Consider the following 24,766-nt stretch of genomic DNA (forward strand, 5'->3'; position numbering starts at 1 on the left):
CAGTGTCAGAAAGCTTTTTGGCAAGACACATCACCCCCTGCACAGAGCAGACTCACGTGGGAAGGAAGCTGTGTGTCTGGATAGTGGCTGAGCTCTCCTTCAGGACAAAGCATCATCTGCCCAGTCTGATTCAGAAATCTCAGACTGGAGAGACGCTATGTGCATGCAAAGAATGTGGGGAAGCTTTCAGGAGACAGAATTTAAGCTACATCACAGAATGCATGCAGAAGAAAAATCTTTGAATGTGGCAATTGTGCATAAATGAAACATGTTTACTGATCAAAGGATTCATCCAGGAGATATACCTACGGATGTAAGCAAGGGGGCAAGGCTTACTACAGTGGGTTTCAGTTTGTTATTCAGCAGATTCAAGAGGAGAAAAGTCCTGTGAATTCAGGGAATGTGGGAAAGTCTTCAACAAAAACTCATAGCTCATAATGCATCAGATAATTCATGTGGGAGAGAAATCTTGTGAAAAAAGTTTGGGGAGCACACCCTGCAGTGCTTAGGGCTTACTCCTGGCTCTGTCGTCAGAGAAAAATTTTTGTTTGGTTTTTGTCTGAGGGACACAAGCTGCAATGCTCAGGGGTTACTCCTAGCTCTCCACTCAGGTATCACTACTGGTGGAGCTCAGGGACACTATACAATGCTGGGGGATCGAACCCAGGTCAGCTATGTGCAAAGCAAGTGCCTTATCCACTGTATTATCTCTCCAGCCCCAGGGATAAATAGTATTTTATACGAAAAAAAATCTCATGCATATGTTGGTAATTTTGATTACCTAATAAAAATGAAAAGCTTATAAAAAAATAAGTTTGGGGACTAGAACGATAGCACAGTGGGTAGAGGGCATTTGCCTGACACGTGATCAACCCAGGTTTGATTCCCAGCATCCCATATGGTCCCCCAAGCACCACTAGGAGTAATTCCTGAGTGCATGAGCAGGTGTGACCCCTGTGCAATGCCGGGTGTGACCCAAGAAGCAAAAAAGTTTTTTAATTTTAAAAATAAAAAAGTAAGTTTGCAGTGGGTGACAGTTTACCCTTCCTACCAGCATATTACTGAATGAACTAATCCTTATAAAAATATGTAAATGTTATGTGTTGAACACCGTATTCAACAAAAATCACTCTAATGGATATTTTCACTTTTTAAAAATCGTAAATTCAAAATTAGTAAACTATTACTAAACTATTATTGTCCTATGTTCTGGGCTACAAAGCAAATTCTCACATTTCTAAGAACTGAAATCATATACCTTGGGCCAGAGAGAAGGAGCAACCTTGTGCATTCTACACCTACACAGCCCGGCCACGTGTGTTTCAGTGGACTCACCCATGAGCTGTTCGCTTCCCGGCTAAAAGTTTGCATTGGAAGTTCAGCTAATCAGAAAGTTGAGCTGCATTCTTTTGCAATTAGCAAGCAACTCATAAAGCAGCTGGGTAAATAGCAGACATCAATGAGATGAGGAGTGAGTGTACATCTCCTTTAGCAGAGTAAATAAGCTTCAAAAAAAGTCATACTCATTTCTGATGCTACTGATCAAGAAGTGGAGAATTTGTAAATAAACAAGCAGACAGACCAGAGTTACTGCCGAGACAGATGGACAGAGGCTAAATCCCGAAGGACAGGATATGATTAAGCAGATTTTAGTTGACACATTTGAAAGCTGAGATGAACAAATTTTTCGAAAAGAGTGAAAAAGTCTCAACAGGATTTAAGAAAACATAATCAGAGGTGCCTCTTGAGCACAGCTGGTTCGGTTCAACCCCCCACCCCTCAACCCAGAATGATTTTGTTCACTGACCTTTGACTCTCATCACCCTCCCGCACCCTCTGCTGCCTTCATTGGCCCTGTCAGAAACCACTCCTGGTGTGGAGTCTGAAAACAGAGGTTTCCAAGACGCATTATTTTTATACTGTTCTTTTATGAAGAGATTATTTATCCAGTAGCTGATGCTCAAAGCAGTGTAGTTGCACACCAAATCAGCCAGGCACTATCGGAGTACAGACCACTAACTTCTGCACCAGACTCCCTGACTCCACGTGTGAGGGCAAAACTGATGCCATGACAGGCTGCAGCTAACATTAAGTCTCAACTAGGCCTCAGTTTCTGTTTCCCCAAAGCAGGACTGGCAGTTTCTGGTAGACTCCCAGTTGAGTAATGTGCCTAGACAAGAAATTGGGCAGTTGGATCTAGCTGGTCATGAGGATCACTGTAACCTCCTTAGAAACTATTACTAACAATTATCTAATGGCTGACCACCATTGTAATGGGCCATTACTAAAAATAGACCATATAAATTGCTTCTTAAGTCTAAACCCTCTATAAACTGCTTGCTATTTGGAGTCAGGGTCCTTAGCAAGAATCCACTGCATTGAATGAGACTTGGAACCTAGCTCGAGCTAGCGATGGCTCAAGCTAGTATTAAAGTTCCTTTGTTTTTGTATTATCATGTGTAGAGCTGGGTCTATCTACTAATGGGGATCTGAAATTCAGGCACAACACATGGACTAGGAACAGTGATCAACCAGCTTTTGACAAGGACAGCCCCCTCTCCCAGAGGAGACTACGATGGGACAGGACATGCAATGGCCCGAGAACATTCAGGAAACATTGAGAAGGCATTTGGGGCTGGGAGAAGGATGAGGGAAGGCAAGGCAAAGACATAGCTGGGCAAGACAGCGCCCTAAGATTACCAAGTGTTGAAGGGATGTTCTGGGAGGAAGGGGACTTCCTGTGCTAAAAATTAAATAAATAAATAAGTTTAGGGACTGGAGAAATAGTACAGCAGGTAGGGTGCTTGCTTTATGCAAGGACAATCCAAGTTCCATCCCGGGTACCGCATCTGGTCCCCTGAGCCTGTCTGGATAATACCTGTGCTCAAAACCAAGAGTAAGCCCAGAGCACCACATTTATGGCCAAAAATCCCAAAATAATAATAACAATGTTGGGTTCGAGAGGCCAGAGAGATATGTCACAAGGCATGGTAGGCCCTTACTTGCCTTGTACCCAGTCCCCCTGGATTCGATCCTCATTACTGCATGGAGTCCCCCAACACCACCAGGCATAATCTGAGTGTAGAGAGTTGGGGGTGGTCCCCAAACCCAAAATATAAAAGTTAATTTAACGTGCCATGTTAATTTAAAATTCACTCTGACACAGCTCAGGGAAATTAGTGGCACTCTCCTCTCGGACTCTCCCACTGGTGCCCCAGCACAGGAAGCCAGACTTCCGTTCCGTTTTCTGTCTCAGCAGCTGCCAGGTTCTTGGCTGTTTCCTGCAGCTGCCCAGGACCCCGCAGCTCTGCTGCCAACAGAATTCAAACTAAGAATTGCACGGTGACCTGTCTCAGGCAGATGATGTCTGAAAGTCCAGAATGTTCCTGATACAGAGGTAAAAGGCACCCACATTTCATTGACCTTAATTCCTTCCTTCCTTCCTTCCTTCCTTCCTTCCTTCCTTCCTTCCTTCCTTCATTTTTGGGCCACACCTAGAGATTCTCAGGGCTGACTCCTGGCTCTGCATTCAAGGGTCACACTGGGTGCTGCTTGGGGACCCTTTGAGATGCCGGGGATAAAACCTGGGTCGGCCAAGGCAAGGCATGCGTGCAAGGCAATTGCCCTACCCACTATTATTGCTCTGGCCCTAATTGCACTTTCTTTTGATTTTTAAAGTGTGGGTTATAACAGTCTAGAAGGAGGTAAAAATGAAAAAAGGAGATCCATGAACATGGAGACTTTTATTGTGTATTTTGTTTTTTTAGGGGCCACACCCAGCCATGCTCAGAGATCATGCTGGTGGGGCTGTGGATGGAACCCAGGTCAGCTGTGAGCAGACAGTGCCTTTCCCGCTGACCCGCCTCTGAGACCAGCAGTCTTTTTGAGAAGATCTTGCTGTGAGGATGGCTGAATGGGCTGGGGGTGCAGTTTCACAGGGGAGCCATATTTCTGCATAGTCTCCAGGACACTGCTGTAACCCCAACCCTGCACTATGGGGTACGACCCCCAAACAAACAAAAAGTCTTAATCAGAACAGAAATGTCAAGTATGGACAAGAGGAAAGAAAACAGACTCACCAGCTCCAGTCACAGAAATATTAAAAACATTTTATCAACCTGATTCCATTTTTTCTCTCTTCCTTTTTTATTTTTCCTTCTCTGGAATATTTTACAGTAAATATCAAATTTTATCATATACACTGAAGTCTCTATCTCTAGTAGATAAGGACCTTAAAAACAATAGCCATAATACTACTGGAATGCCCAAACTAATTCCTTAATCGTATCATTAATAATGCCTTAATTGGATTGGCCTTTCTCGGCCAGCCTTATCAGGCATCCATATTGACATCAAGAAAAGCTGTCTTTCTAAGAGAGGTGTTCCAAGAGGCAGTGTAAAGAGATAAGAACAGGGAAATCAGCTAAATTCATTATCATCTTATGAACCCTCCAGATAAAATCATACCCATGCGAGGGGACACATAGACAATTATTACAGTGGCACTGTTGGACACAGCATAGGTTTGGGAACAATATTTTTTTGGAATAGACATAGTTTCTTGTTTTGTTTTTAATTAAATCACCATGAGGTACACAGCTATAAGGTTCTTCCTGACTGTTCCAACACACATTCCTTCACCAGCGTACATTTTCAACCATAATGTCCTCAGTTTCTCTCCTGCCACTGTCCCCACCCACCCTCTCTCCCTCAGTCTGGGAACAATTAAGGGCTCATGATTATGTGACTGATTAAATAGACTGTCCATTCATTCAGTGCAGTGCAATGTAGGCTGTTCGAAGAGTGAGGGAGCTCATCCAGATGAGCCAGCAACTCTCCACCTTAGCATCTATCCCAAGGACACAGACTCGTGAGTTTGGAAAGAGTTAAGCACCTGTGCTCACTGCTCAGCACCAGAGTCAGGCTGGACCCAGCCCAGTTTCCCAGAGCTGGGTGCGTGGCTAAGAAGCACAGCACACAGGTGCAGCACATGGTCTGAAGAGAGGGAATCTGGTAGTTTTCATCAGCTGGGGAGGGATGGGAGGGTGTCATACTCAGTCATGAAGGAATTTTCAGCAGCTGGGGAGGGATGGGAGGGTGTCATGCTCAGTAAGTCAGTGGGAGAAGGATTGATACCGGATGGTGTCCCTCACCTTTAGGACACGGGGAAACAAAACTAGGGAACAGACAGCAAATGGGGACAAACTTGGGCCTTTGTCTGGCAAAACTGAGATCCCCAAGTAGTGGAGTGCAGGAGGAGGGAGATTGTGGTGGACTGGTCAGGGCAGTCATGTGGCACTGTAGCACTGTCCTCCCGTTGTTCATCGATTTGCTCGAGGAGGCCCAGTAACATTGTGAGATTTGTTGTTACTGTGTTTGGCATATAGAATACGTCATGGGTAGCTTGCCAGGTTTTTGCGTGCAGGCGAGATACTCTCGGTAGCTTTCCCAACTCTCCGAGCAGGGAGGAGGAATCAAACTCGGATCGGCTGACCACTTGCAAGGCAAACGCACTTTCCCTACCCTATCGCTCCAGCCCAGGGCAGTGATGTACATAAAAATCATGAAGGTTAACAGGCCCTAAATGGAAAGTAAGAGAGAGGGCGAGAAGAAAAGGAAGAAGAGCATCTGCCATCGAGGCAGGCTGTGGGGGTGGGGAGAAGGTGGGTGGAGGGAAATGTAGACATGGGTGATGGCAAATGTGCACTGGTGAAGGGCAGGTGGTCTGGTCGAACATTGTATGATGGAAATTCATGAGCCACCTGGTAACTGTATATCTCATGAAGATTAGTTCTATTGTAATCATGTTACCTAACTTAAAAATATTTAAAATATTTTTAAATAGTTTTAATGGAAAAGAAAGAATGAGGAAACTCCTTGAGTAGAATTCGAGATAGGATTTAGCCATTGCCTCTTTTTTGTTTTGGTTTGGGAACCACACCAGGGGGTGCTCAGGTAAATTTTACTCCTGGTTGTGCACTCAGGGATCACTCAGGCAGGCTTGTGGGACCCTATGAGGTGCCAGGAACCAAACGTTTGTTGGCTACATACAAGGCAAGTACTCTCCCCATTGTCTATTGCTCCAGGACCCAAACGTTGCCTCTCAGTGCTTAGAATTGAGTCCTACCAGGCCAGGGAGATACTCAATGGGTTCTTCCCAAAGTGGGAACACTAAAACTTGACCACTGGCTGTGGAGTCAGCCCCATCTAGTTTGACTTTTTGGCGAGAAAAAAAAAGTCCCCAGCGGGGCTGGAATGATAGTACAGTGGGGAAGGTGTTTACCTTGAACACTGCTGACCCAGATTCGATCCCTGGCATCCCATATGGTCCCCAAGTATCGTCACTAGTAATTCCTAAGTGAAGAGCCAGGAGTAACCACTGAGCATCGCCGGGTATGACCAAAAAAAAAAGTCCCCAGGTCTGAAGCCTGGCACACACTGGGGCCAGCAGGGCAGGGCAGTGAAGGAGCTCCTGAGAGTGAGAAGAAACATGAAAAGAACTTGGCAAGCACCTAATGCTCTAAACCACAGCCCAGCCTGTGAATAGAAATATCCCAGAAAAGCCCTGCTCTGGAGTAGAGGAAGCTTCTGAACCAGCCACCTGAAGATCCTTCTTCTCTCTGCAACCTGAATCTTTTCGTGGCCTCCACCCCTTGGCATGTTGTATTTATTCCTTGTTTTCTGTGGACGCCTCTTCATTGGGCATTGGAAAGTACCAATTCCTTGAACACTTAAAAATATCATTTCTCAGAGCCAAGACTGTAAATGGGACCCAGCAAACTGATTGTCAATAGAAATTCAAAAAGCTTTGGGGGTAACAGGATGGAAAGGGAGGAAGACTGAGTAAAGCAGCCAAGTGGATCAAGGACATAATAATGGGGTCAGAGTGAAAGCACAGTAGGAGGGCACTGACCCGGGTTTAATCCCCAGCATCCCATATGGTTCCCTAGGCACTGTCAGGAGTCATTGCTGAGTACAGAGCTAGCAGTAACCCCTGAGCACTGCGAGATGTGGCCTAAAAACGAATCACTTAACAACTCTTTCTTCAGGAGACCATCATGAGCTTGATTTAAAACATGACATGGCTGAGAGGAAAGTAAAATAACAGACTGTCCTTACACCAGCATGAGTGCAGAGATTCCAGATGAATCTAATTTTGTTACAGGAAACATGTGCAGTATATCAAGACAAATTCAACTGAATTCTAGGAATGCAAGCATTGTTTTAACATGGCAAAAATGAATCAATGTATGATGATGGAAAGAAAAGGATCAATGATAATGAATAGGTGCTGAAAATACATCTGATGTAATCTAATAAACATTCATTATTTAAAAAAAAAAAGAATAAAGGGGGGTATGGTGCCGCCAGCAGGTCAATCTGTACCTGTGAGGCGAATGCATCAGCAGTCTGATGTTGCCTTCAGACTTCCAGATACCCCAAAATTGCTGTTGTGCCTTTGACCAGACCCCAAAAACTTGGGGCAAAGTTTACCAAGAAAGTAAATGGCAAAACGTTAGGTATGTGGGAGACACACCCACAAACCACCTCCAGCTCAACTATATAATTGGAGGCAAGGACTCTCTGGTTCCTGATCAAATGGCCATGATCCCAGAGACTCAGAGACAAATCTCGGAACCCAGCTGCTTTTGGCAGAGAGGTGTCCGGTCCCGGCAATGGGTTACCAGTGCCGGACCACCCCAGGGAGGAAAGGGTGCTGTCCCTCCGCCCGCTACCCTTGGTGGCTCAGTGGCAGCCATTCTCCAGAGGGCACTGGACAGTCAGGTTTGGGACCCCAGTGACAAGACACGTGGGGTCTCCTGGAATGGGGGTGGAGCCGGCCCTTTCCTCTCCGCCCCAACAAGATCTCGAGTCACCGCCCATGAATGGCCTCTCTGGCTCCTGATCAAGCTAGTTAACAGCCATGATCCAAGAGACCCAGAAACAAATCTCGGAACCCAGCAGCTTTTGGCAGAAATGTGTTCGGTCCCTGCAATAGGTTACCAGCACCGGGCCACCCCAAGGGTGAAAGGGTGCTGTCCCTCCACCTGTTCCCTGTAGGCAGCTCAGTGGCCGCCATCCTCCAGAGGCCGTTGGACAGTCAGGATTGGGCCTGCAGTGATGAGACACGTGGAGCCTCTTGGGGTGGGGGTGGAGCCGGCCCTTTCCTCCCCGCCCTACGAGATCTCGAGTCCCTGCCCACCAACGGCCTCTCTAGCTCCTGATCAAGCTTCTTAATGGCCATGATCCCAGATACTCAAGAACAAATCTCGGAACCCAACAGGTTTTGGCAGAAATCCCTCCGGATTTAATTGTTGTGGTTTCGGAATTCCAAAATCGCACAGCCACTACTGCAGCTGTGCGACATCATATGTTATTAAAAACCAGCAAAAGAAAACAAATTGTTTACTGTTATCTTTTCAGTGGATCTGAGTGTTGGGATAAAATCCCAAATAATAATGTTGGGTCTGGTGTCGAAAAAATGAATGTAATCAAAGTAGAGAGAGTGTAATGTGGAAATCATCTGCCCCACACTGGTAGGGGGAGGGTGTTAGATGGGAGGTATACTGGAGTTTTTGGTGGTGGAAAATGGGCACTGTTGAAGAGACAGGTGTTTCATTGTATGACAAAGACTTAAGCCTGAGAGCTTTGTAACTGCTCTCACTGTGATTCAATAAATAAAATTATAAAAAAGGAAGAAAAAAAGAGTGAGGTGGAAATTCATGCCAATTCAATCATCCAAATCAATGGCTGAATAAACAGCAATACTCCTATATTTAAAAAAAAAAGAATAAACCTCTTCTAAATGGAAAATTCTATAGTCAAATTTTTTTCAAAACTTAAAAATTCTATAAACATTATATGACTGAAACCAATCATGAACAACTTTATAACTGTATCTCACAATGATTAAATTTTTAAAAATTCTAGGGGTTGAAAATCCATTGTATCTAAGATACACTGAAGACAAGGTTGGCAAAACTCTCCAGGATATTGAGGCTAATGGTATCTTCAAAGACGACACACCACTGAACAACCAAGTGGAAACAGAGATAAACAAATAGGACTATTTTAAATTAAGAAGCTTCTGCACCTCAAAAGATACAGTTACCAGAATACCAAGACAATCTACAGTATGGGAAAGAACATTCACCCAAAACCCATCGAATCAAGGATATCAAGTTGATATCAAGGGTATACAAAGTACTGCTTGAAATCCACAAGAAGAAAACATCCAACCTCATCAAAAAATAGGGTAATGAAATGAATAGAAACTTTTTCAAAGAAGAAATCTGAACGGCTAAAAGGCATATGAGAAAATGTTCTACATCACTAATCATCAGGGAGATGCAGATAAAAACAACAATGAAATATCACCTTACACCACAGAGACTGGCCCACATCCAAAAGAACAGGGGCAACTGATGTTGGCGCAGATGTTGCGAGAAAGGGATTCTTCACTGCTGGTGGGAATACCGACTGGTCCAGCCTTTTTGGAAAACAGTATGGACGATTCTCAAAAAATTAGAAATTGAGCTCCCATTTGATCCAGCAATACCACTCCTGGGAATATATGCTGGAAAGGCAAAAAAGTGTAGCTGAAGTGACATCTGCACTTCTATGTTCATTGTTGCACAGTTCACAACAGACAAAATTTGGGAAAAATCCGAGTGCCTGAGATGACTGGTTAAAGAAACTTTGGTACATCTATACAATGGAGTACTATGCAGCCGTTAGAAAAGACTAAGTCATGAAATTTACATACAAATGGTACTACATGGAAAGTATCATGCTAAGTGAAATGAGTCAGAAGGAAAGGGACAGACATAGAAAGATTGCATTCATCTGGGGAATATAAAATAACAAAATAGGAGATCAACATCCTAGAATAATCGAGATAAGTTACAGAAGGTTGATAAGTTACAGAAGTAACTTCAAGAAAGTTACTTGAAGGCCAGCCTCACATGCTATGGAACAGGGCAGCTCAAACGGAGAAGGGAACACCAAGCAAAGGGTGTTGGGAGGATTCTCCCAAGATGGGAGATGCATGCTGAAAGTAGACTATAGACCAAACATGTCTGTCACTCAATGCCTCTTTTGCAAACCTTAGCATCGAAAAGGAGAGAAAGAACAAAAGAGAATGCCCTGCCACAGAAGCGGGATGGGATAAGGGTATGGGAGGGTTGGGAGGGTTACTGGGACCATTGGTGGTGGAGAATAGGAGAGATGGGTACTCAATCATTGTATGACCAAAACCCAAGTACAAAAACTTAAAAGGTCAACAACTGTACCACATGGTGTTTAGCTAATAAAAAAATTAAAAATTTTTAAAAATTAAAAAAAATAAAAATTCTAGGGACTAGAGAGATAGCACAGCGGGTAGGGCATTTGCCCTGCACGCGGCCAACCCACGTTCGATTCGCAGTATCCCAAATGGTCACCCAAGCACCGACAGGAGTAATTCCTGAGTGCATGAGCAAGGAGCAACCCCTGTGCATCGTTGGGTGTGACTCAAATAAAAAAGAATTCTATAAAGGGAGGCTTGGGCAATAGCACAGCGGATAGGGAACTTGCCTTGCACACAGCCGACCCAGGTTCGATTCCCCAGCATCCCATATCCCATGGTTCCCTGAGCACCAGGAGTAATTCCTGAGTGCAGAGCCAGGAGTGACCCCTGTGCATCAACGGGTGTGACGCAAAAAGCCAAAGAAAAAATTCTATAAAGAGTTCTGAAGAGACAGTGCAGCATATAGGGCACTTGCCTTACATGTGGCTGACCCAAGTTCAATTTCCAGCACCACATATGATCCATTGAGCCCCACTAGGAGTGACCCCTAAGTGCAGAGTCAGGCATAAACCTTGACCACCAAGGAATGTGGCCCCAAAATAAACAAAAAAAAAATCCTATAGAAGGATGGAGAGCCAATAGCTCAGGCACTGGCCTTGCTTGTGGCTAACCTGAGTTCAATCCCTGGAACCACACCTGGTCCCTCCAGCACTTCTAGGAGTGATCACCGAGCACAGAGCCAAGAGTCATTCCTGAGCACAGCTAGGGAGAAAGCTCAAAGGACTGGAGCACACCCTTTGCATGCCAGGGGTGCACACGGTCCCCGGAGGACCTCCAGGAATAACTTGAAACAAACTGGTAGTATCTTCACCCCCACCCTCCCAGAACCACCAGGCATGGCCCCAAACAGAGCAAAATTCAGGAGTGAAATAATATTTTCCCCTCAATACACCCTTTTACCGAGGCTGTTCAAATTCTCCAAGAATCTGTATCTCCTTTAAGTGGTACACACCTCCACTTAACCCGGGATTTGGGTGTCTGTCCCAAAAGCTGAAACATGACTCCTTTACAACCATTTATTTTCCCACCATCGAATCAGGGGTAGCAATTTGTTTTTATTCAGTATGACCCATGGGACATAAAGCTGGGACGGGACACTGGGGGGAAGCAGTAGAGCTCGAGCTCCATCCGAGACGACTTCATGGTGCCTGGGATTTGGCCTCAGCAGCGGGGGCGGCCTTGGTGGTGCTATCTGTGGTTGGGGTGGAGTCCTCGGTCAGGGCCCTCTCCAGACTGGCAGGCAGGGAACTGATCAGCTTATCTCGAAAGTCCTGGCCCACAAACACGTAGACCAGAGGGTTGAGACAGCTATTGAAGAAGGCCAGGGCGCTCGTGGGGTGGGACAGCATGGCAAGGATCTTGTACCTGCCTTCAAACAATGTCTCCCTAAGCCAGATTGTGCCCAGGAGAGCGACCAGCTGGAAAGGGAACCAGCAGAGGAAGAAAGAAGCCACGACAGCAGTGAGCAGCCGCAGGGGACGGCTAGAATTGATCATGCCTTTCCGACGGATCTTGGCCGCAATGAGGCCGTAGCAGATGGCAACCACCGACATGGGCATACTGAAGCCAATGATGAAACGGATGCTGCCCCGGACTAACAGCATGTCGATGAGAAACTTGATCTTCTCCTCCCGGGTTCTGCCCCACATCGCAAAATTCAAGATGCAATAGGTATGCCCATTTCCATCCTGAACCGTGGTCATGAAGATGATAATTGGCACAGTCAGAATGAAGGCAAGAATCCAGGGCCCAAGAAGCAGTTTCGCAACCCGGCTGACAGTTCGGTGGTTCTGGGCCCAGACAGGGTGCCGGACACAGATGCAGCGGTCCAGTGCGATGAAGGCGATGAGGAAGACACTGCCAAAGAGGTTGATGTCCACCACAATATGAATCAGCTTGCATAGGAACCAGCCAAAAGGCCACTCGTTATTCATGGCCTTGGAGACAATGAGGAAGGGGAGTGTGGCCGTGAAGGAGAAGTCGGCCAAGGCCAGGTTCAGATAACAGACGGTGGTGACAGTGCGTTGCATCCGGAAGCCAGTTACCCAGATCACAAGCCCATTGCCCACTACACCGAGGACAAAGGTGACCCCCAGTACCACCAGGGAGAAGATCCGTAGAGTAGTGATGCCAGCAGGTTCAGAAGTGGAGGCTGTCTCTTCAGAGCCATTCAGGAGGGCAGAGAGGTTGGGCTCCATCCTGGCTGCACCTGAAAAACCATGACAGTGGCCATTCCTCAGCAGTGAGACGTCCTCACAGAATCAGCTTTGCCCTCGACAGAGACACCTGCTCCCACCAGCAGGTCCCAACCCACCAACACACCCTACTTCCACCACCACACCCCACTCTGCAGACACCCCAACACCCAACAGCTCACCCCATTCTGCACACACCCCCATGCCCACCAGCACACCCCACAAGGCACACACCCCCAAAAATGATCACAGTTTCCACACTCTACTGTCTTTAGCCGTCTGGGGAAAGGCCATGGCTTATTTGCACTCCAGCTGCCTGCAAGAGACTGTCTAGGCTCTCGACCACCTGGGTTTGGTCTCTGCATCCTGCTCACAGCCTCTGATGCCTCTGCATCTCCTAGTGAGTCCCCAACCCACTAACAGTCACACACAGAAGGGAGAGGCCATCTCACTCGTGGGCATCGTACCTGTGGCGCTCTGTCCATCCAGGGTGCTCCCGGTGCAGCCCCCACCATTCCCTACTCGCCTGCCAGAAGAGTGTGCCAAGGCCCAAGGAGACGGCTCAGGTCTTGCCTTGAAAATATGGCCCATCCTTGGTGGGAAGCTGAAGTGGAGCCATGACAGGCTACACCTTAAAACCAGAACTCAGCAGGCCTAAGTTTTGGTTTTCTCATTAGAAAGTCCTGGCTTCTCAGATAACAATGTAGTCATGGGCAGATAAACCATCCCGTGGCAAAAACCTATCGAAGTAGGGGGCATGGGCAGCGAGGCCCAGGCAAGTAGAGAAGGCCTAGGGAGTGGAATCACAGGACCAGACAGGGACCAATAATATGAAATATAATGCTGGTTTCTGGAGTCATCTACTGGACAGGGACCAGAATTGGAAACATATTGTCAGTTCTTGGGGAAAAATGCTGTTATTAAACCAAACCCTCTATAAGCTGCTCAGAAATCAGAGTCGAGGCCCTAGTCAAGACTCCACTACTTTGGATGAGAATTGAACCCTAGCTCAAGTTAGCAAAAGGGGCTTTGCATTTGCAGCCTTACCTCTGGACTGGTCAATGTGCTAGCTAAACTCCCTTCCCGGGACATAACATAGGCATCTGGTGGTCCCCATAACCACTCAGAACCACCCCGAACTCCACCCCTTGCCTAGCTTCCAGCAGCGCCACGTGCAACCCCAGCAAGAAAAGAGACAGAAAAAGTTGCTGGCCAGAGACTTCTGGAACCTTTTGAAAAAAATCACTTCAGAAGTCGGTGGAAGGACTAATCCTGCCTGGTCACAATTCTGAGTCCTCCATGGTTGGAAGTCGGCCTCATGAGCTGGGAGAGAAGGCAGCTGGAATACAGAAGGGAATCTCTAAGTCAATGATGATTGGAGGGATCATTCAGGGTGGAGATGTGTGCTGAAAGTAGATAAGGGACCATGTGTGATAGACTCTCAGTGTCTGTATTGCAAACCATAACGCCCAAAAGTAGAGGGAGAGTATGGGAGAAACTGTCTTCCATAGAGGCAGGAGGGGGATTGGATGGGGGAGAGGATATGAGGACATTGGGGGTGGAATATGTGCACTGGTGGAGGGATGGGTGTTCGATCATTATATGATTGAAACTCAAATATGAAAGCATTATAATTGTATCTCACTGTGATTCAGTAAAAAATGGGGGGATGCTACCAAGTCCTCTGTCCACTCTTCAGCCACAGCAGGGGCCGCTGCCCACCCAGCTGACCTCCACACCCCACTGTTCCATGAAGACAACTCCACACTGTGGTTTGGTGACAGACATCCTCACTCCACCCTCCTCCCATCCTCATCCATCTCCTCAGCCTCTGGGATCTCTGTCGCTTCATCTGCTCTGGCAGTGAGCTCAAGACTGAATCCCGAGCAGTCCCCCCAAGGGGAGCTCTTCTAGGGAGAAGTGAGGCCATACCTCCTCTTAAGAAGGAGAGTCTTAGGCTGGAAAGATGGCACAGCAGGTAGGCACTTGCCTTGCACACACCATCCTGGATTCGAGCCTCAGCACCATATGTGGTCCTCTGAGGTGCCATGAGTAAGCCACCTCCAGATGTGACTCCCAAACAAAAGAGAAAACTATAAAAAGAATGAGAATCCTGGAGCCAGAGACATAGGCCAGTGGGCCTGATATCTGAACACAGCAGACCCAGGCTCCATCCTGGGCACCCCATATGGCCCCTGGAGGGAGGCAGCCCTTCTCAGGTGAGGAGATCATGATCTGATGAGGCACGATAATTATGTCTGAAACAGCCGACATGGGCCAGATCTCCCAGAAGCCAGCTCTTCCCTCTCCCTACCTCGAACTTCCTCAGCATCCAGATCTTTACCACACACCCTGCTCCTGCTGAGCACCCTGAAGAGCCAAAGGACCCAGTCGTCTACAAGAAACTGGTTTTAAAACCACAAAGGGGGTTGATGAAGCAATGTCTGGGGAAAGAAGCTATGAAGCAAGATTGCAAAACCCTGCGCTGTCCCAACAGTGGGCACGGGAGAGAATCCGCGCAGACATTTCCGGTGACCACAGCTCAGGCTGCTCTGACAAGCATCTAACTTGGACCAGTGATTACACATTTTACCATGTCTAAAAACAATGTCCTACCCCTGGGATCCTCATGCCATGGGAGAAACCAGCAGGAAAAGTGACTTGCCCGTGTCACAGTTATTTTAAGGGGTGACCACAAATTTCATTTCCTTTGGTGGGGCACGGAGTACAGCCAAATCTGGGGGTGCTCAGGGCTTACTCTTGGCTCTGTATTCAGGGGTCACTCCCTAGAGGAGCTTGGACCCTGTGGGGTGCCAGAGATGGAGCCCAGGTCATCCTCATGCAGGACAACTGCCCTCCCTGGGGCTCTGGCCCCTGACCACAGATTTCAAGCAGAAAATCAGTCTGTCTGGGTCACTCACATATTCCCATTTCCAAATTTTGGAATAATTGTTTCCGTTACCTCCTCCCCCTACTCCCTTTCCCTCTCTCATTCTCAGCTGAGGCCTCGCATCATATTTCAAGGAGCAAGTGAGAACAATCAGAACTTCCCTGGGTTTTCTGGTCTGTTTGTGGAGAGTGGGGGGCACATCCAGGATGTTGCCCAGGTTTGTTCATGGTGGTGCCCAGAGGACCTGCCAACTGACCTCTCAGACTAGAGGACCATCACTTTCACTCCCTGGAACTGTTTTAGCCTTTCCTCTCCAAAACCGTCCAATCCACCTGAACCCGCGAGAGTGAAGAAAGTTTCCTGTTGATTCTGCTTCCTGTTGCAAGACAAACACGCTACCTGCTATACTACCTCTCTAGTCTTGTGACCTCCAACTCCTACAAAATCACAGAAATTATTGTTGCTAACAATACAGTATTTCTACTAACCTGTGTGTCTAACCCAATGTGCCATAAAGAATATTTGAGGACTGGAGAGACAGTCCACCTAATCCAGGTTTGATAGCCGACACCCCATTGGGCCCCTGAGCCCCACCAGGAGTGATCCCTGAGCACAGAGCCAGAAGTCAGCCCTGAGCACTGCTGGGTGTTCTCCTCCATTCTCCCTTCAAAAAAAAATCATTTGAACAAGGAGCCAATATAAAATGTTTGCTGAGCTATCTCACATCCATTTGGCCTGCCGGGCCATTTTATACCTAACAGCCCTTCTCTGCCTGGACTGGCAAAATCTCAGACAGGGGCTCATGCGGACTCTGCAGACAGCCCAGCTCTCAAGGGTGCGAGATCTCTGCCACAGCACCCAGTCATACATCCCCAAAGGTGCAGCACCAACTTACCACCAGCCGACTCCCTCTCCTGTCACTTGTTCTTGTTTCCTGTGTGGTAACTCCGAGGAAGGGCCTGGCTGTGCTCTTAATGTAGGATGAAGGGGAGGGACAAGGAGTTGAGACCAATCAGAAGTCAGAAGGTTCAGAGCCTATTGAGGTCCCCACAGGGGCTCTGGAACTGTTCTTGGCACACTTTCCTCCAAAACTCAGGCCTGGCAGTCTCCTGACTGAGGCTGGGGTTCAGTCCTCCAACGGGCCAAGGCCTGGAATCGGGGTGCCCAGGCACTCTCCTTCCAGAGACGCGAGAAGATGAAACAATGAGAGGATTTTGAATGAAGGGACAGAGATGATGGTTGAATAAACCTGTTCTTGGGCCAAGAGACAGCACGGAATGGAGGGCACTTGCACACGGCCAACCCAGGTTCCATCCCCGGCACTCCATAGGGTCCCTCAGGTCTGCCAAGAGTGCAGAGCTAGGAGTCAGCTCTGAGCACTGCCAGGTGTGGCACAGAAACAAAAAAGAACAGTGGGTTAGGCGCTTGCCTTGCGCACACAGTGATCTGGGTCTGATCCTTAGCACCCGCAGGGTGCTCTGTGTTATAGCCAGAGTGACCCCTGAACACTAATGTGGATTCTCCCCCAAAAAAGAACGCCAAGATCCTGAAAAGACTGACCCAACTCATTTGTTTTACTGAAAACAACAGTTTTTTTTTTTTGTTTTCAGGAAATTTCATGTTTGGGGGAGCCAGAGTGGTAAGAGCATTAACCGTGCATGCAGCCCACCTGAGTTCACTCTTCAGCATTCTATATGGTTCCCCAAACACATCCAGGATGGATCTCTGAGCACAGAGACAGGAATGAATCTTGAACACAGGATTTGCTCCAACAAAATCCCTTAAAATAAAGAAAAAGAAAGAAATTTCAAGTTTGGCTTGCTCTGGTGTGGTGCTAAACCCTGTCCATTTCCTCCTACCACCCCCCCCCCCGCACAAACACACACCCATTAAAGACTTAATCCCACGAGGATCCTTGCCTTGAGGTGCCACATGCAAGTCCTCAGTGACCACCTACACATCTGACTGGTCCAGTAATGGTCATTCCCAAGGCCCCTCCTCAGTTCCGGTCACCTGCTGGCATAGCTAGCAAACTCAGGAAGATCTCTCAAATATGGATATTACTCAAAAAGCTAGAACTTGATGTTCCATGTGAACCAGCAATAGCACTTTTGGGAATTTACCCTGGCAGCACAAAAACACACGGCAGAAACACCATCTGCACTCCGATGTTCATTGCAGCACCATTCACAATAGCCAGAATCTAGAAATAACCTGAGAACAGATGACCATTTAAAGAGTTCAGTCTGGTTAAAGAAACTTTGGTATATTTACACAATGGAGAACTACGTAGCTGTTAGAAGAGACGAAGTCACGAAATTTACATATGAGTGGTACTACATGGAAAGTATCATGTTAAGCGAAATGACTCAGAAAGAAAGGGATAGACATAGAAAGGTTGCATTCATCTGGGGAACATAAAGTAACAAAATAGGAGACTAACACCCAAGAATGCCCGAGATTAGTACCAGGAATTTTACTGCATGGCTTGGAGGCCAACCACACATGTTAGGGGAAAAGGGAGCTCAGACAGAGAAGGGAGCACCAAATAAAGGGTGTTGGGAGGATCCTCCCAGGATGGGAGATGCATGTTGAAAGTAGACTATGGACCGAACATGATTGCCTCTTTTGCAAACCACAGCACCCAATAGGAGAGAGAGAACAAAAGGGAATGCCCTACCACAGAGGCAGGGTGGGATGGGAGGGATGGGGGTGGGAGGGATACTAGGATCCGTGGTGGTGGGAAATGGGCACTGGTGGAGGGATGGGTATTTGATCATTATATAATTGAAACCCAAGCACAAAAATTTGTAAGTCTGCAACTGTACCTCATGATGTCTCACTAATAAAAAATTTTTAAAAATAAGTAAAAAAGAAAGCTACTGATATGGTTCAAAAAAAATAAAGAGTTCAGTCTATGGTACATCTACACAATGGAATAGTATGCTGCTGTTAGTAAAAATGAGGTCATGAAATTTTCTTACAAATAGATGCATATGGAATGTATCATGCTAAGTGAAATGAATCAGAAGGAGAGGTATAGAATATACCTCTCAGATATAGAATGACTGCACTCCTGTGTGGGATATAAAAACATAGACATAAAAAATAAAACATACACATAAAAAAATAACTAAGACCAGGGGCCAGGAGAATGGTCATTGGTTATATCTAAGGCCAGGAAAAACAAGGGCCAGGAAGACTGGCCAATGGTTGGAAGTTTGCCACAAGTGTGTGTGGGGCAAAGGGCAGTTAGGATAGAAAGGGACCAGTATGACAACAGTAGTTAGAAATGATCACTCTGGATAAGAACTGAGTGTTGGAAGTAGGTAAGGTGATATACATGATAACCTTTCAGTATCTGTATTGCAAACCATAATGCTCAAAAGGAAAGAGACACAGGAAGAAAGAAGAAGAAGAAGAAGAAGAAGAAGAAGAAGAAGAAGAAGAAGAAGAAGAAGAAGAAGAAGGAGAAGGAGAAGGAGAAGGAGAAGGAGAAGGAGAAGGAGAAGGAGAAGGAGAAGGAGAAGGAGAAGGAGAAGGAGAAGGAGGAGAAGGAGGAGAAGGAGGAGAAGGAGGAGAAGGAGGAGAAGGAGGAGAAGGAGGAGAAGGAGGAGGAGGAGGAGGAGGAGGAGGAGTGCCTACACAGAAGCAGGTGTGGGAGGAGGGGGCAGGAGGAAAACAGGGGACATTGGTGGGAAATATACACGGTCAAGGGAATGGTGTTAAAACATTACATAACTGAAACCCAATCATGAATAATCTTGAACTGTGTATCTCACTGATTCAATTAAAAAAATTAAGAAAAAAAAGGTCCTTCACTGTGGCTGGCAAGTTCATTTTTCCTTTCTTCTTTTGTGGGGGCCACCCCCAGGGATGCTCAGGGTGTTGCTAACGGGCGCACAGGATCTGCCCCTGTCTGCTTGTGGAGGTGGCCTGTGTGTGAAAGGTGTCCTGTCCAGGCTGAACATCACCTCTTTCTCTGAGCTGCCACCTAGATCCAAAGAGCGGGTAGGAGAATGAGTTAATGAGTTAGTAAGTGAATGAATGAATGAATGAATGAATGAATTCAAACCACTGTTTAATATTTGCGACTTTTTGTGTCTCCATTTAAACGTCTAGTGTTATTTTGTTTTGTTTGGGAGGCCACACCCAACTGTGCTCGGGGCTCACTCCTGGTGGGGCTAGGGAACCATATCAGGTGCTGGGTATTAAACCCAGCTCAGTCTTGGGCAATGCCAGCACCCACCCCTTCGTCCTGTCCCTCTGGGTATCTCCAGCTCTAGTATGAGCCTCTGTAGGGTGTGACCAAGTCAGGGCAAAGTCATGACCACGGCTTGGGGCTGAGCTGTACAGAGGGAGCCTGCCCCACTGAGGGAACCCGACCTTGGCTGTGGGAGGTAGGACATGCATGGAACAGCACAGATGTTCGTGGGGACTCCTCCGCTCTGCTCTCCCATGGCCATTTTCAACCTTAGGGCTGTCTCTTGTCCACTCCATGCCCAAGTCCGTGTTATGTCCCTTGATAAAGGTGTAGTGCTGCTTCCCAGCTTGCTGAGCTCAGAAACAAGACCATGAAAGGCAGCTCAGCGCGGTGACCGTCCTGGCCAAGAGGCTTCGCTGTCGGCAGGGAGTCATGGTTTCCTCCTGGCCCCTGAAACCTGGCAGATACACGATTGCACACTTTCCTCTTTTCACGGTCTCTGCTGTGTTCACTGCAGCACACTTTGCAAATGATTGTGTGGAAATTCCAGGGTGGGGGTGGCTTGTGTCACACTGGGTGGTTCTCAGGGACTGCACCGAGCTGGTGGACCCTGTACTTCAGGGATCTGAACCAGGCTTGCAGCAGCCACAGCTACCCATCAGGCGACCGCCTCGCCTTCCTACTGTCTCTCTGCTCTGAGCAAAACTTTTGATTCCCCCCAAACATAACTATACTAGCCAGCTGCCAATTAGAAGCCTTACCCGGAACACAAACTGTGGGCTAATACACGTGTGCAGATGACTTCAGTGAAAGCAAATCATCATAAAGTCAGCCTAATTTTCCTGCCGAGGGGCTGAGAGGAGCAAGAGAAGGAGCAGGAGGAGGAGCAGGAGGGTAAGGAGCAGGAGGAAGGGGAGGAGCAGGAGGAGGAAACGGGGCAGGAGGAGGGAGGAGTAGGAAGAGCAGTGGTAGGAGGGGGAGGAGGAGAAGCAGGTGGAGGACGAGGAGAAGGAGGAAGAGGAAGAGGAGGAGGAGGAAGAGGAGGAGGAGGAGAAGGAGCAGGAGAAAGAGCAGAAGGAGGCAGAGAGCATCAGGAGGAGGAGCAGAAGGAGGAGGAGCAGAAGAAGGAGGAGCAGGAGGAGGAAGATCTGGAGGAGAAACAGGAGGAGGAAAATCTGGAGGAGGAACAGGAGTTGGGAGGGGCAGTAAGGGCGGGGAAGCAGTAGAAGGGGGAGCAACCACCCGGCCAAACAGAGACTGGCAGCCAAAAGCCTCACACTCCAATCTTCACCATGCTCATGGCTGGATTCCCAGGCTCGGGTTGAGCCTCATCCATGAATGAATCTGTTGAAAAACTCAGGTGTGTGGGTTTTGTGACCAAAATCTCCAGACTCTCATGGAATAGGGGATGAGCTACCTCTCTCTCCCCACCCCCTGTTCTTCTGGGCAGTCATGCCCACGAACTGCCTCTGGCACCATATAAGCTCATTAACTGGTCATGATCCAGAGACTCATAAATAAATCTCGAAAGAGATCAGCTAGCTGCAGAGATGCTTCTGGACCCCAAAGTCACCATGCGGTTAAAAATTTAACTCTATCTGTATCACCCCATTCAAAATTTTAGAATTCCTTGAGTGTACAGCCACATTTGCTGTCACACCACATCTCAAACTCTACTTCACTGATACACCAGGAGTAGCACACCACATTGGAGGGGATGTAAAGTAGAAAGTAACCAATATCGATTAAGAAAATACTAACACACAAGGCTTAACCTTAACAACGTGTTCGTAATCTCCTATACAAGGGCTTAATGGCTCCAGGGTGAGATACAGTACCCTTTACACATTTTCTTCTAAGGAAATCTTTTCTGATCATTTTTAGAGAATTATTCAGAATAAGCAATACAAAATAAATTACTTAGGACCTGCTTTTGTGGCAGGCTTGGGTGGTGGTTAGGAAAATTGGAGATAATGGTGATGGGAAGGTGCGATGGTGGTGGGATTGGTATTCGAATAGCAAATGTAATAAATCATCAGGAAGGACTTTCTAAAAATAAGGTTTTTTGAAAAAAAAAATGGAGGAGGAGCAGAAACTGGAGGACCGGGAGGGAGAGGGAGAAGGAGGAGCAGGAGGAAGAGGAGAAGGAGAAGGAGGAGGAGCAGGAGCAGAAGGAACAGGAGGAGAGAGGGAGGAGGGGAGAAGAGGGAGAAGGAGGAGAAACTGGAGAAGGAGGAGGAGGAGGGAAGAGGAGGAGGAGGGAGAAGGGGAGGAGAGGGAGGAGGAGATCTTGGTGTCTTAGTCTGAGGACAGGTGAAGTGGTCGCAGGAGCAGAGTTAGGGCTGAGACTTTACAGAGACATGTTATCATTTCTCCTGGGCAGCTTTCTTCCCTACAACCTTTTTTATATTTGTTTTGGGTTTGGCTTTTGGCCACACTCTGTGATACTCAGGGCTCAGCATTAAGGGATCACTCCTGGCAGTTCTCAGGGGACCATATGGGATGCCGAGAAAGGAAGCCAGTGGGTCTCGTGCGAGGCAGACACCCTCTCGCTGCACTTGGCTCTGGCCTTTCCTTTCCCTTTCTATGAAAACATTTCTCCCTGGGATCAATATTCTTCCACCGTTAGCTCTCACTAAGGGGACCAGATCCTGGGAAGGCGGTGTTATGAGAGAAGCCCGGGGCGCAGAGGGCTCTGCACACCAGAGACCCGGATTCCAGCCCTGGTGTCTCATGTTTCCTCGCTCACCTCCAGAAACAGCCCCCAACACTGCTGGGTGTGGGCCCCAAAGGAATAGCCCAATAAAATCTTCTGACGTCCAAAGCAGCCTGCGAGTGAGCAACCTTGAGCGGCAGTCTGGCTCTCACAGGAAGCACTTACTCTGCCAAGCCGGCTCATTCTTCTAGGGTGACGCCTTCAACCTCAAGGAGCCTGCCAGGATGTAGCTTGGCACAACAGGACAGGCCTTGCCTGTGGCCCCGCACGTGAAGCCAGAGCCAAACCACACTCACCCTGCCCGACTGGCCTGTCACTGGCCGCTGCCCCCGGACAGGCTCTCCATCTGCTGTGGACTGCCCCATGTGGGACAGACTGTGGACACACTCAGGGACCCACATATTCCCCCTGGTCCCCCAAGTCATTCCTCCATTGTCCCCTAAGATCTCACTTTTCCACCAGCATAGCGCTGAATCCTGGGTGAGAGGGGAGCCAGGGGACTGGAGTGAGAGCACAGCAGGTAGAACATTTGTCTTACACGCTGCCAACCCAGGTTCGAACCCATAGGGTTCCCCGAGCACTGCCAGCAGTGATTCCTGGGTGCAGTAACCCCTGAGCATTGACAGTGGGACCCCAAAACAAACAAACAAATAATGATGGTGTAAGAGGGAAAAGATACAAATTGTAATATTGAAATGTTGCATCCCAGTAGTTTAATCCTGAAGAAGATAAATTGAATTGACATTTTACTGTCTATATGATTCATCAAAAAGACATTACGAGGAACTTTGCAGAAATGCACTGCAGCGAAGTCAAGGACTGAAGTTAAGGACGTGGCCTGAAAGAGTGGAACCTCAATTTGAAAGATGAAGGAAGTACCGGGAATGGGGGCTCACATTCCAATAAAAGTAAATGCAAGTAGAAAAAAAGAATGGAGGGCACGAGCGATGGCACAGCAGGAGGGCACACCCTAACCCAGATACAATCCCCAACACCCCTTATGGTCCCCTGAGTACCTCCAGGAGTGATCCCTGAGCACAGAGCCAGGAGTAAGCCCTGAGCACAGAGCCAGGAGTGATCCCTGAACACCACTGAGTGTGCCTCCCCACACACACTAAAATAATCAAGAAAAAAAAAGGCAAATTGAGGCAACAGAGAAGTGCAGTTGTATCTTACACAACAGAGGTGCTCTGTGAGGTTCTTCACAGGGCGGGGGCACCCATGTGAAAGGACCTCCTCTACAAGAAGCAACTCATCATTTCTGAGAGATAGACCTTCCCTCCCCCCCCCCCCCCGCCTCTGCTCCCTCCCCCCTCCCCCCACATACACACAGAAGCTCTTTCCTAGGGAAGTGTCTCCAGCAGCCCTGGACATGCAGCTTCTGGGCACAGTGGATCCTCCTCAGCTGAAGCAGCACAGCGCTCCCCACCCTGCCTCCCCCAGACCCAGGAGTGCAGGCCCAGAGTCCTCCCTCAGACCCAGAAGTCTAGACCTCCTCTTCCCTCAGACCCAGAGGTCCATGCCCCAGTCCCCTCCCTCAGACCCAGGGTTCCTGGCTCCAGCCTCTTCCCTCAGACCCAAGGTTCCAGGTCCCAGCCTCCCCTCTCAGACCCTGGGATCCAGGCCCTAGCCTCCTCCCTCAGAACCAGGGTTCTAGGCCCCAGCCTTCTCCCTCAGACCCAGGGTTCCAGCCCCAGCCTCCTCCCTCGGACCCAGGGTTCCAGCCCCAGCCTCCTCCCTCAGACCCAGAGGTCCAAGCCCCAGCCTCTTTCTCAGACCCAAGAGTCCAGGCCCCAGCCTCCTCCCTCAGACTCTGGGGGCCAGGTCACAACCTTCTCCCTCAAACCATGGGGCCCAGGCCCCAACCTCCTCCCTTCACACCCAGAGGTTCAGGCCCCAACCTCCTCCCTCAAACCCAGGATCCAGAACCCCAGTCAGGAATCCAGAGCTGCAGCCTCCTCCCTCAGACCCAATTTGGGGACACCACCCCTGGTCTCATGGTTCCACGGTCTCACGGTGGCCTCCCCTGGCTCCCCGTGGGCCCTCCAGCAGCAGAAGTCCCCGCTGTATGCTGGCCAGGGCCAGAGCTATGAAACAGGGAAAGTCTCTGGCATCCTGCCCCGTGTACAAGGCAGGAGGCCCATGCCCCCCCCTGCTGGGCAGCTAGGGAACCCAGGAAGCTTCCCAGACAGGCGGGCGGGCAGAGGCAGGCCCCTCCCCTCCCGCCCAGTTCCCGAAAGCCCCGGGACTTTCACTGACCAGGCCCTCCTGGGGTGCTCCTCCTTCTCCCCACTCCAAGCCCATCCCCAGCGCTCCGCGGGCTCACATACTTCTAGCTTCTGGGTTTTTCTTTTTGACATATGTAAGCACATTTTGTTCCCTTTCTTTCTGTTAGCAAGACTGTGAATCAAAA

The 24,766-nt window shown here is 48.3% G+C and overlaps 1 protein-coding gene across 1 annotated transcript; it reads right to left on the bottom strand.

The window, feature by feature from the left end:
• Positions 1 to 11,487: 11,487 nt before the first annotated feature.
• On the bottom strand, positions 11,488 to 12,546 carry LOC130043284 (N-formyl peptide receptor 2-like). Its single transcript, XM_056135539.1, has one exon. It carries the CDS (start codon positions 12,544 to 12,546, stop codon positions 11,488 to 11,490), a length of 1,059 nt encoding a protein of 352 aa, XP_055991514.1.
• Between the last annotated feature and the right edge of the window lie 12,220 nt (positions 12,547 to 24,766).

This window comes from Sorex fumeus, unplaced genomic scaffold, assembly GCF_029834395.1.
Source record: "Sorex fumeus unplaced genomic scaffold, SorFum_2.1 ptg000122l, whole genome shotgun sequence".
Taxonomy (NCBI): domain Eukaryota; kingdom Metazoa; phylum Chordata; class Mammalia; order Eulipotyphla; family Soricidae; genus Sorex; species Sorex fumeus.

Excerpts from the sequence above, each read along its gene's own strand:
- LOC130043284 (XM_056135539.1), bottom strand. The coding sequence starts at position 12,546 with ATGGAGCCCAACCTCTCTGCCCTCCTGAATGGCTCTGAAGAGACAGCC.